The 13,935-nt window shown below is 33.2% G+C and overlaps 1 protein-coding gene across 1 annotated transcript; it reads left to right on the forward strand.

Moving 5' to 3' along the window:
- Positions 1–4,410: 4,410 nt before the first annotated feature.
- On the forward strand, positions 4,411–9,650 carry LOC140815287 (ATP-dependent DNA helicase Q-like 1). The gene is made up of 10 exons (XM_073174412.1): positions 4,411–4,614; positions 4,726–5,117; positions 5,463–5,723; positions 6,148–6,311; positions 7,843–7,939; positions 8,054–8,097; positions 8,271–8,385; positions 8,462–8,815; positions 9,017–9,241; positions 9,358–9,650. Exons 1-10 carry the CDS (start codon positions 4,500–4,502, stop codon positions 9,481–9,483), a joined length of 1,893 nt encoding a protein of 630 aa, XP_073030513.1. The 5' UTR covers positions 4,411–4,499; the 3' UTR covers positions 9,484–9,650.
- The last annotated feature ends 4,285 nt before the right edge of the window (positions 9,651–13,935 follow it).

Genomic DNA, 13,935 nt, shown 5'->3' on the forward strand with positions numbered 1-13,935 from the left:
TATTCGACTCAACACGCTTATTATTGAAATCAGATAATGTATTCGTATAATTATAACCTTGATATTTGTTATACACGGTCAACTCCCATTTAATGAATTTTCCCCAAACACTCACCCTTACATTTCCACCACATATGAGAACGAAGAAAAAACCGAAGATAAATAGCAAGAATATTTTTTTGGGATGGTAATGAAGCTAATCCAATTCAAGACCAGTCTTGTCATTCTGTCTTTTAGTTATATTATCGTGTTTTACGCTTCCGCATTTCGTTTCAATCGCATTGTAAAGACTATTATTGATCTATGTAATAGACTGGCTTTTGGCTATTTGATGTACTGTGTGGCTTGTTGTTACACGATTTTAAATCGTTAAACAACGTCGATGACACGTTTCGGTTTCGGGACGTGACATTGTTCAATATTTATATAATTTGGATGTTTAAGACAATTGATTATGCCGAACTCTGAAATTATTTGTATCAATGATACTGTTGGAGCGCTTTAACTCTTCTAGAACTATCGATTTGTGATATCATATTCATATCAAATCAATACTGGCATTGAATTCAAATATCTATATACGTCAATGTTTATTACTATTTTATATATCAAGCACATCATTGTTTATGGATAATTAACCAAATGATCTTATAGATCTTTAATGCGTTCATATCAATATACGATGAAAATATAATTTGGGTAGACATCAACGATCTCCACAAACTTTATATCGTGCTTGATTAGGTATCAGTAAAACTCATTTACGTATTGCGGGTACGATATCACATAAATAGTGATACGAGATATAGATGTATATTAGTGCAATAATTGATTAAGACGCATATCTCAATATTTTGTGACAATCATATAATTCATATCTCACTTCAACCGAGATAATATATTCTTCTTATTCGAAGAATTAATCAACTATTGTGTATCAACTGTGTTCATTGACAATGTCACATTCACCTTAGATAACATATTACATTAATTAAACTATTTTAAATATTTGTCTCTCTTTATTATCTTTTGAATCAATAAAATATTATAAATAAAATATTTAAGAATTAATTTGGAATAATTTAGATTGAGAAATTGTATGTACCTTGTAAAATTCTTACATGTATCAAATATGTCTTTAATCTTCAACAATAACATTCAATCTATCACAAATGTTATTTCCCATTGAATTTTTGTTCCTACAATCTCAAAACATGTAATAAAATATTTTATCAATTCATTAAAAAAGTTACAGCACTTGAAATAAATCTCTAATTTTAATCAAACAAATCAAATTTCATATCCACAATCAAAATTGGAAACTATAAAATCCATAATCAAAATTGTGGAAATAAAAAGATCTAATAACTCAATATGCCCTAAAATTTAAAAATATTCAAATAAAAGAATTGTCACCAAATTGCATAATCAATTAATGCAATATAATGACATTAGAATATATTCACAAATGTATAAATAATTTTATGTAGTCTAAATAATTTATGTGAATTAAAACAAAACTCGTACTATAAATTTTCTAAAATCTATTTGAAGCTAAAATGCAAACTTAATTAACCAAAAGAAATTAGAGCAATAAAAAATTAAATAAAATGCATTAAAATTAGTCATAAATCAACTCATTCTCATCATCGTGCATATGTTACAATCATCGTCGTTACCCAATATAGACAATGTTATCATTTCTTTGGGTTTAGGATATTTTTTTCTTCAATTGATGGCATTGCGGTCTCACTACTGCGTATTCATAAATTTTATTAGAGAGTCTATGCAGGACATCATTGAACGTCATGTCACTATTCATAAAAATAATTTTAATTCATAGATCATTTTTCTTTTGTAACATTAACAACAAAAATATGATTTGAATCTATATCAGGTCAATATTATTTACAGAACTTATATCTTTAATCACTTTCTTTAGAAATATTGATACTTTCAAATCTTATATCAACATTCTTTAATAAACTCATTAGAATTTCTCTATTTATAAGATCCTCCATAACTCATTTAACCAACAATGCATTAAAACAATATTCTTCAAAATATTGTTAGATCTTATATTAATATTCTTCATGAATATAAATAAATCTTGCATCTTTTCATCAATATTCTTTATAATTATTGACATACTTTGACATTGGATTTGTATCTTTCATCAATATTTATAGATCTTATTATATCTCATAGCATATCTTAATAATCATAAATCTGTTTAGATTCTCAATATATTATATCATATCATAATGATTAATCTTTCTCAATATAAATTCATATCGTTCTACTTTATGTCACGCCCCGAGCCCGAGCCCGAGCCCGCGGCTGCGTGACTGCACACAATGGGCCCCTATAGCAACTACTTCGTATTCGTCCTCGCTTTACGAAAATGATTAACTCAAGTTGCTATAGAAGTCCATTGTAAGCTATTATAAACTCATTTTAAATCTTGATTTTTTTCGATGTGGGACAAGGGTATCACAATCACCCCTCCTTCAGAACGCGACGTCCTCGTCGCGACCTGACCCCTCGATCCACCAGCACCGAGAATCTAGAGGTGGCTCCTACAGGTTCAAGAGGTGGCTCCCGTCATGTAGCATTTTGCCCCGCAGGTTCAAGAGGTGACTCCCATGCACGTAGCACTTTGCCCCGCATAGCACTTATTTCCCGGTGTTCCATGCCGGTGACCGGCTCTGATACCATTCTGTCACGCCCCGAGCTCGAGCCCGCGGCTGCGTGACTGCACAATGGATCCCTATAGCAACTACTTCGTATTCGTCCTCGCTTTACGAAAATGATTAACCCAAGTTGCTATAGAAGTCCATTGTAAGCCATTATAAACTCATTTTAAATCTTGATTTTTTTCGATGTGGGACAAGGGTATCACACTTTAGAGCCAAAAACATACAAAATCATGATACTTCATAGGCACCAATGTATCAATAATTATAATTGTGCTGCTTCTAGAACACCAAAAAATATCTCATAAATTTAATTATTGACAACATGTTGTGCTTCTTCATAAACATCGATCGGATGAAATTTATTTTTATTCACGACATCGTGCTAATAACGTATTATTAGAGAAAGAGACGAATTGAGATAATTCATATGAGAAAGAGACAATAAGTCAACACTCATATGTAATTTTCATTGAATTCAAGAACCATATTTATAGGAGAAAATGACAGCGTACAAATCTGTACAAATATCATCTCGGCCTATTTATCTTAATCACAAATATCTCAAATCTAAGCAAATATTAACAATTATTTACAAAGAGAATACTACGTCAAATTGTTATGTGGCTATGTTCCATCGGGCGTGACACTATGGAATGCTGGTAAAGCCATGGGATGGGCTAGACTCGACGGAGCATATCGCGATTTCTTCTTGTTTCTTCTACGAGATATTTAAGAAAGTGGACTTGATTAACCATTTTTTAAAGACAAAAATTTGTGTGAGACGGTCTCACGGGTCATATTTTTTAGACGGACCTCTTATTTGGGTCATCCAAGAAAAAATATTACTTTTTATGCTAAGAGTATTACTTTTTATTGTGAATATCGATAGAGTTGACCCGTCTCACAGATAAATATTCATGAGACCGTCTCACAAAAGACCTACTCTTTTTTTAAAAACAAAGACATCCTCAATTATATTTGAAATACACTCCAAAATGTCAATTTTTTAAAACAATTGTTAACTTGTTTTAAAAAAATGTTGAATATGTGTATTTGATTATTTATATTTCTTAAATTGCATTTGGTCACTTTTGAAATTGTTTTTTATATTGATACTAGTCAAATAATTAAATGGATATTGATGGCAAAAAAAAAAAAAAAAAAAACTCGATCAATTGATCCAGGATCTAAAAAAACTGTATAATCTGCTAAAGATTAAGGCTAAATTGCTATAAAGTTCAAGATTACCTCCTTAGTGAGGAGTCAAGGCCTCTATTTAAAGGATGTTATTACCTTATTAGGTCTTACAATTTATTTCAAAAAGAAATTAAAAAACGTATATAATTTTAAGGAAAACACATGGAACATTTTTTTTGAGCGGTGACGTGTGTTTCTTATAATCGAGTATCAAATTTGAAACATATGTATATCATAAGAGTACATCTTTTGTGAGTCAGTCTCGCAGATCTATGTTTGTGAAACGGATTGATCCAGTTCATAGTTATAAAAATAATAATACTCGTGGACATGGTCAGTTCGAAGATCTGTATGAGAAAATTGATTTCAATTGCGAGTTTTTTTTTTTTTTTTTTTTTTTTTGTGTTTTTTATAATTGGGTTAATTAATGGGCTTATGTCCATTGTGAAGTTTGTTTATTAATGGGCTTATGTCCATTGTGAAGCCCAAGGCGGACTCAGGGTAATGTGAAGAGAGCCATTTCTTCGCGGGCAAACAATTCTCAGTTGAAAGCGCGGGAGATTTATTTCTACAGCAGCGGAGCCTCGAAAGAGAGAGGAGAGAATGGGCGATCGGGATTTGGAGTTGGAAAAGACGAGATTGATTAGCTTAGCTCTGGAATTTGGATTCGAAGAAGAATCTGCCAAACAGTGCTTGGATCGCCTTGTCCACCTATATGGTCAGTAATCCCTCATCGGAGTGAATGGAATCCCTTCAAATTTTATGCTTATGAATTGAAAGAGCCTTACTTTCCTGCATTCATGGTTTGTTTCCTATTAATCTTGTTAAGGCGATGATGGTCGAGACTTCGTCAATGTGGAGCACTGTGGTGATGACTTTCTGGCTGCACTGGCTGAATGTATGCAAGACAGTGAGGATTGGGATGATGTGCAAGCCATGGAATCAGAAGCTTGCGGTGCTTTGGCTGAGATTCTGGACAAGGACCTTCTTCAGGATGATCATGCAATGATTCAAGAAGGAACTCGGATTCATGTCACAGAAGATTCTCCTGAAACCTATAATAACCGAACAATCGTGCAGTTGGATTCTTCGAGTGACAGCGAAGAAGTAGACATATCTATTCCCAGAAAAAAGCGGGTGAAACCATCCATTAAAATTTCTATAGATGACAGTGGATGTGGCCCTTCTCCAAGTTTGAATGAACCTTCTTCAGGCTCTTTGGTAATATTTATTTGAGGACTTGTTTTCCTTACAACTTTAAAGTGCAGTTTTGTTGACCTATCTCTTTTGGGCAGCTAAATATTCGTGCTTATTTTGTATCATACCTAAATTGAACAGAATCATACCTAAATTGAGCAGAATCATATGAAGACACTTATTGTATTATTTAATCCTGGTTATGGTTAATGGCAAAATAGCTGAACTGTAACTAGGGATGCCCACTGATATTGTTAATGTGCGTTCTAGTTCTGCAATTCACCTTCCTCTACCCAAAACTGGAAATTAAACAAATGCCCATGCCCTAAATCTTCACTGCTTTCTGAGAAATGAAATTTATTGGCATAGGATTACAGAAGTCATTTCACTCAAAGTCCAGTTTCATCAGTTCACAATGAATTAAGACACTTTAGCTCATCCAAAAATACGAACGGCACTCTCTCATTCAAAGAGCTTCAGCGACTGGATGACTTTGAATTGGCAAATGTTGTTGTGTTTGGCAACAGGACCTTTCGACCATTACAACATCAGGCTTGTAAAGCATTTCTTGCTCATCGTGATTGCTTTGTTCTTATGCCTACTGGTGGTGGTAAAAGCCTTTGTTACCAGGTTAGGCTACTTCATTTGAAGCTTGGATTTTCTACTTTTCTATTTATACATCTCTGTGGCCAGTGAATCCATTTCATCGCTTTCTTTGTATCTTATACTGAAGTATTTTGAGGTTTAACTAATTTATGAGCCAGTTGAGATCAGTATGCCTGAAGGCAACTTTGATCTTTATGAAATTATCTAAGAAGCTCAGGTGGATTTGATTGTCATTTTTTTTTGGAATATGAATTATCATATGTTCTCTGCTTAACCTGAGACATGGCTATAAATTATTTAAATATTTTAATTTTTATTTTCCACACCTAATTTGCATGCATGGGTGCTAACTCTTGCTTCCTGACATACATGCGCTGTGGCATAAACACAGGAACACATGTAGTAACTCCAAACCTTTTTAGCTGTTTGTGATATATTTATCCTGCAGCTTCCAGCCATTCTCCAGCCAGGTGTTATGATTGTTATATCTCCACTCCTCTCGCTCATTCAAGATCAGATTGTTACACTGAATCTTAAATTTGGAATACCGGCAACCTTCTTAAATTCTCAGCAAAGTCCCTCACAAGCAGCAGCCATACTTCAAGAGTTGAGGTGAGTTTAGTATTTTCCCACGTTCACTGAAATCAATCCTTTTAAAACCTCCCCCACTAACCCATTCCAGCTTCCTTCTAATAATTTTCTTGTTAAGTTGTCACAAAACAAATAAACGCAGTGAATACTTCTGATTTCTTTTGTGAGCCCTTAAACATGAATCATAGAAAGTTATTTTTATTGAGCAGTAAAATTATTCCAACTTTTATTCTGAAAGAAGTAGAAAGAAAATTGCTATGATAACAGAATAGTATAACATGCTTACTGTACAGTACAACCTTCTAATATGCTGACTATGTACAGTATCAAACTTCTATTTTCCTTGTGCGAATGAATTTTAATGAGCAAATAGCATTTAGGCCCCTACGAAAACCTAAAAAAAAACACGAAACCTCCTTATATAATTAATGAACTTCTAAAACCTTGTATTTATAAAAATCAGGTACAAAACCCCCTGCAAATGGGGCAAACCGTAAATGTACCCGACTTTTAAAAGCACAGGGCTCGAATTTACATGGTTGGTTGTATGCTTTTTCGATATTTGACAGGGCTGATAAATGCTATTTTGCCCGAATTTTAATCCATTTTGGTGTATTTGATGGAATGTGTTGGGAAATGCTTCGCTATTTACTTGTTTTGTTACCATTTCTTTGTGAGAAAGGCATGATTACTTTGATTTATCTTTTACACGAAGGAAACTAGTTGAACCCATGTGATGGATTATTTTTTTTAAAAAAAATGGAGGGTGTTAAGAGTGGAACTTGGACCTAACTCAACCCAAAAGCTAGCTCAAAGGGGGAGGATTGTCCAAACCAATATATACAACTCCCAGGTTATTTAACCAACCGATGTGGGACAATTAACACACCCCTATCACGTCCACGTCGAGTTTACAAATGACTCAATTATGGGCAGAACGGGTGGCCTAACTATAGGCAATCCAACGCATAACGGTGGAACCTGGTTCTGATACCATGTTAAGATTGAAACTTGGACCTAACTCATCCCCAAAAGCTAGCTCAAGGGGTGAGGATTGTTCAAGCCAATATATACAACTCCCAGGTTATTTAACCAACCGATGTGGGACAATTAACAGAGGGTGTTCGGATTATCTTGGAAGGTCTGCATGTCCTAGTGCATATCATTATTATTATTTTATTGAATATTATTTGGTAACAAAAACTTTATCCCTTCGCAATCATCTGCATGTTTGTTTGTGTGTAATAAATTAATGGTAGAAAGATTTAACTATACTCCAGTTAATTATCGCCTAAATCTTATGTTATATATCATGGAAAGTAAATCATTGTCTGTCCCTCGAGTTCTGCTGATACATCTTTATAGCAGAGTTCTGATTTGAGATGAGGCATTTGGATATAGTCTTAGATGCCGTGGACTCGGTTATTGCTTTATTATAAGTTCTTAGAAAATAATATAGTGCAAAATGCAACAAGTCATTGTGTGATCATTATCAATTGCTCCAGTCAAGTTTCTCGTTCTTAAAGTTCAAGTTTTGTTCGAATGTTTGTAGGAAGGATATACCGTCATGTAAACTCCTCTATGTGACTCCTGAAAGGGTTGCTGGAAATGTAACATTTCAAGAGATCCTACATAGTCTGCACAGGAAGGTTAATTTCATTAGGCTGTGGAACAATTATTCCATTTGTGATGCTTTATAATTGAAAGTCATGATGCTTTCTTAATTATACTGAATATGGGAAGATTATTACTCCTAATTATAGGGACAATTAGCTGGATTTGTTGTTGATGAAGCTCACTGTGTAAGGTATGTCTGTCACTGAATTTTTTTTGTAGATAAGGTACATTTTCTATGAACTGCGATTCTATATGTTCCAAATTTCATCAATTTATTCTAGTTTTAAGAACAAGGTTTTGTTCCTCAAGTTTAGTTTGGTGATGGAATGGACTACCCACTTGGTTGTTTGCAATGTTTCTTAGCCAGTGGGGCCATGATTTCCGCCCGGATTATAGAGTATTAGGATGTCTTAAACAGAACTTTCCTCGTGTTCCTCTGATGGCTTTAACTGCCACTGCAACCCAGAGAGTTCGGAAGGTTAGGCTGCTGCTTTTCGGTGTTTGTAGAGATACCGTAATTTTTCTTAAATGCTTATCTGACATTTTATCGGCAGGATATATTACATTCATTGAAAACTCCCCATGCAATCGTACTTGAGACAAGTTTTGATAGGCCCAACTTAAAGTATGAAATGGTAGGAAAATCTAAAGAACACCTCAAGCAGCTTGGGAAATTACTGATGGATCGTTTCAAGAATTTATGTGGAATAGTGTACTGCCTTTCAAAAAATGAATGTGTGGAGGTTTCAAAGTTTCTGAATGAGAAGTTCAAGATTAAAACAGTGTATTACCATGCTGGTTTGGCCGCTCGTCAGAGGGTTACAGTTCAGAAGAAATGGCATAGTGGGGAAGTCCATGTTGTCTGTGCTACTATAGCTTTCGGGATGGGAATCGACAAACCTGATGTTGTGAGTTCCGTTAATCTCAAAATCTCTTTTCACTCATGCTTTACAATCTTCAGAAAGTTCATCGTTTTATTCGAGTGCCAAAAAGGTCAATATGCAGTTTTTCCTCGTTCGTACAACGGTTATCTACTATGACCTTTCTTAATTATAATTATAACTAGTTTAAAGATCACATATGTTTACCATAAGCTAACCATATCTCAGCGTTTTGTCATTCACAACACCATGTCCAAATCGATCGAGAGCTACTACCAGGAATCTGGAAGGGCCGGACGAGACAATCTCCCTGCCACATGTGTTCTATTATACCAGAAGAAGGATTTCAGTCGTGTTGTATGTATGCTCCGAAGTGGGCAACGGGGTAAAAGTGGAAGCTTTAAGGTGGCAATGGATCAAGCTCGCAAAATGCAGCAGTACTGCGAACTTAAGGTCTAGCTATGATCTATTACGAACATTATTGCATAAACTGTTAAATATTATGCACGGATCTTCTATATTCAAGACATTGAAGGCTGCTTGAATACAAAAGTTCAAAACTTTTTCAGGATGAATGCCGGAGACAAGCTTTACTCGAGCACTTCGGAGAATCATTTGATCGCGATTCCTGCAGAACTGGCTCCAGTCCATGCGACAATTGCCTCAAATTATCTTCAGGAAGGAGTGTAACATAGGAAATAGTAAGCACATCTTTGACCATGCTTTCATCTGATGAAAATTCTTGGGGCAACACATGCTTCTTATCCCGGAACAAATGGGACAGATTAATTATTTCTACCTTGAAACATCATTGTACGATTTAAAGAATGTTGTAAAAATTTCACAATTTTAAAAAATATCAAAGCAGATCGGTAATACTTGAAAGCATACAACATTAAGATCACATAATCAAAATGACATATATATGGAAAAAAATAATAATTTTAGTACCCGATTTTTCGCGGAAAACTGGGAAAACATCTATGAATTTGTGAATCGATGTAATTTGACATCGATTTTTTTTATTGTCACTTCTGTTGCTTTTCTCAGTTTTATTGTCATCTGAATTTCATCCCCTCGTGTATTAGTACTTCAATTCTCTTAACAATACAATTCCAACGAATTTTTATTTATTCTTTTATTTGGTTTTGTATAATCCCATTAAAAAAAGAGTTGGGTCTCATGTGAGACGATCTGTGAGACGGGTCAATCCTACCCATATTCACAATAAAAAGTAATACTCTTAGCATAAAATGTAATATTTTGCATGGGTGACTCAAATAAGAGATACGTCTCACAAATACGACCCGTGAGATCGTCTCACACAAATTTTTGCCTTAAAAAAATTGTATCTACTCTAAAGATACTCATTTGGCCATTTCCTAGTTTAAGAATATTTGCAATTTAGTGAGTCAAACGTCACTTTTGTACGATTTAAAAGAATAGTCAAATTAATTTGGTATAAGCTATTCAACTCAGTTTGCTTGGTCAATTTAATGTTTGTATTAATTAGCATTTCCTGAATTTGAAAATGGCGTTGATGAAAAGGATTGATTCGTTGCGGTAAAATTGGACAAAAATGATTTTTAAATGATCCAATTGTCTTATTGATGATCAACTAGCAAATAAATTATTAACTTTCGGGAAAATTACTAGTCCATGCTAGAAAGTTTCGGGCCTAAAAAGCCACATTTATAATTTTTTTGAATTTATTTATACAAAAATATAATAATAATTATTATACTCTCACCAAATTAAAATTTTACAAATATACTCATATTTTATAATATAAATCAAACAAATTATTAAATTTTTTTATAAAAAATAAAGAGTTATACAAACTCGCAACTTGTACAACGAGACACTATTATTACAAAACCTCACATGAAATACTCCTATATTATCTCTAGGTTAAGTGACATCTATAATTTATTTGAATTTAATAAAACTTACTATCATCTAATAATTGTTTATGTATTGTTGATGAGTTTTGAATAATTTATATTATTTAAAATAATTTATGTATGGTTATTATTTTTAAAATATTTATATTATTTACAATAATTTAAGTATAATTAATGAATTTTGAAAAAAAATATTATTTATATATAGTCGATTAATTTTGAAATATTTATATTTAAATCGTGGTTTATGTATAGTTTTCCAATAAAAAATTAAAGATTTTAATTTCAAAATTATATAATGGATTAAATTCTATCAAAAATGTTTTTCATAAATTTAATATAAAATTTTGTTAAATAACTTAATAAAAATTATCAATATTTTCATTAAAAAAACCCTATGCTTAAATTTAATAATTTTTTTGTAAAATCAAGTGCCTGCTTGTAGTGTCTTTATCTGAGCCACTACTAAACAGACTCATAAACATGAAACATTAAACTTAATAACAACAATTAAACAGCGAAAACCAAATACTTAATCATCTTACAACACAAACGAAAATAGAACAATAACAGCATTATTATACATTAATATAACTATAACGAAAAACATAATTCTGAACGAGAAAACGATAAACCACATAAAACTTCCACTTGATCACCACTGAAAACCCAACTGCTTTAGCCATGCACTGGCCGTCCGAACCGTCCAACCTAAGACCTGCCCTGTGGAATGAGGCGCCCAAGACGAAAATAAGGACGTGAGCGACAATCGTCCAATACGAGAATGTACGAGCATACAAACTGATATGATGCATGCGAGATGCAATATGCTCGGATATTAAGGATCAAGTCAAGAATCTCATGCTCAGTCTAGAGGCGCTTATGTGTGTAGTCTCTCATTTGTCCTATGCATGTTTTGTCTCTCACACTCATCATCAAGATGTGAACCCACAATATCCAGGTCATCAGAGCCAACGGGTCCCGTCGGACACTGTAGCTCTCGATGCCCCATCGTCCACAATACAGAATAGGGCTGAGCAGCCCCAACAAACAAGGTATATCTCAAAAGATATCAGGCTCCACATGATATGTCATGCATAATATGCCAAAGCAGTAAAACATGTATCATGCAACAGATAAATATGTATCATATAAGTGTGTATACTACGCTTGAATATCTCAGTCAGTACAACACGTATCTCTCTAAAACAATCTGACAGAAAGCTCTGAACCTAGACAATACCAACATAATGAAATCACTATCAAACCAGATCAAACATGCTACAAGGTTCTCCCTAATGATCTTAAATCACTATTTAAAGTTTTAGGATTATATATGCGTCTGTCGTCAGCCCACTAATGATGTCTCGATCTCAGTTCACCGACCCCTCCTCGTGTCGACACTAGCTCCGAAACTTCCCGACACTAAAGTGCCCTAGAAACTAGCTAGAAAACCTAAGGTATATGACTATAACTCTCTCTGAAGAATACGGTGTAGGAATTAAAAGAAATCAACTTCCATTTATAGGAAGCATCCAAACTATTTTAGAAAATCCAAATCAATCTCATCTGCCACATGTCAGAATCTCACTTGTCTAGTTGGATTTCTCGGGATAATGTAATTTGAAATAGATCGGGTTATCTCTTTTTAAATTTGGTGGATCCCAACATCTTGATCTCGAATTAACAATTTTTTAATTAACAACTCTTTAATTATCTCTTAATTTATACTTCATTCAAAATAAAGATTTGGGTCATGACATCGCTATTTTAAAAATCAATTCAATTATATATAAACTATTATAAATCTTTCAAAACTCATAAATTATGAGAAAATAACATAATGATGTTTATTTTTTTAAAAAAATTATAGGCCATACTGCCTCATCCTGACCCAACCGGGTCAGTTTATTTTGACTCTCCTCCAAACAAACTGTCAAAATCGTAACCTAACATACATACATACATATATATATATATATATATATATATATATATAAAAAGTGGACCAGGAAAAGAAAAAAAAAATGATCCTCGACCCCGCCTTCTCCCTCATGCTAAAAGCCGGCGTGAGACCCCACATTTTTTTTAATTTATCTATATTTGTAATATTTATTTTAAAAAACTTTATATGAAATTATATATATATATATATATATATATATAGATTTTTTTTTATTTTTTTGGGGGTACAAATTATAAAAGCATATTTTCGAGTGGGCAACCTTTTTTGTGTTTTCCATATCCAACGTAAGATGTTAGAGATAGGTACGGTGCTTCAAAGGCTTTGTGGGTCCCACCTGACAGAAAAATTATTCTCAAAGACTTTCGTACTCCCACCCGTACCACACACAGATTCCACACGGTTCCACGTGGCCATCCGATTCTCTAACATCAAACCGTTCATCCGTGATCAGGTTCTCCTACCGACGGCACAGATTACTTTTCACAGGTTCTCCAGTGCACAGTATTGATTTGGTTCTGATAAGATGTATGCTTTCACATCATGGCCCACCGTTTCACAATAACAAATTTTAAATATTTCTTAATCTTTATATTCTATACTGCTAGAAAATTAATGAGAATTAAATTAAATCAAAACTATTATAATATGAAAAGACAAAATAATTAAGAATATGTTTATTGTGAGACAGTCTCACGAATCTTTATCTATGAGATAAGTCAAACCTATCGATATTCACCATAAAAAGTAACAATCTTAGTATAAAAAATAATATTTTTTCATTGATGAACCAAATAAAAAATCCGTCTAACAAAATAAGATCCATGAGACCGTTTCACACAAATTTTTCTAATAATTAATTCTTTTTAATTTTTTAGGAGAGCGAAAACAATTGATTCATACAATAACTATGTCTACCATAAAAAAAAAAGTCAATTTGTAGTTTTTGCAGAGTGTCTTAAATATTCAAGTGTTTGATTAAATAATCAGAAGTTCATTTTCTCGAATGAATTTATGGTATATAGTTGACTCAATGTTATTTATCTAACTGACGTGATTTATATGACATTACGTTAGTTCGATAATTTGATCGAAAAATAATGGATACGGGTTCCATCTTCATAACATAAATAAATTATAAGTCAATTTGTTGTGTCACCAGTTGTCATTTTTCTATTGATTTAGTTTAGTTTATTCTATTTGGTCATGTTGATGTACTAATTTGATATTTAAAGTATTTGACGTCGTCTGTACTTTTTTGTACTCTCTTGTGTCAATTG

Source organism: Primulina eburnea, chromosome 15, assembly GCF_022965805.1.
Source record: "Primulina eburnea isolate SZY01 chromosome 15, ASM2296580v1, whole genome shotgun sequence".
Lineage (NCBI taxonomy): Eukaryota > Viridiplantae > Streptophyta > Magnoliopsida > Lamiales > Gesneriaceae > Primulina > Primulina eburnea.

Bases quoted from the DNA above. Each gene is read 5' to 3' on its own strand.
- LOC140815287 (XM_073174412.1), top strand. From the start codon at position 4,500: ATGGGCGATCGGGATTTGGAGTTGGAAAAGACGAGATTGATTAGCTTA. The intron at 8,098-8,270 runs GTATGTCTGTCA...AATGTTTCTTAG, and splicing joins GATGAAGCTCACTGTGTAAG to CCAGTGGGGCCATGATTTCC. The intron at 9,242-9,357 runs GTCTAGCTATGA...AAACTTTTTCAG, and splicing joins AGCAGTACTGCGAACTTAAG to GATGAATGCCGGAGACAAGC.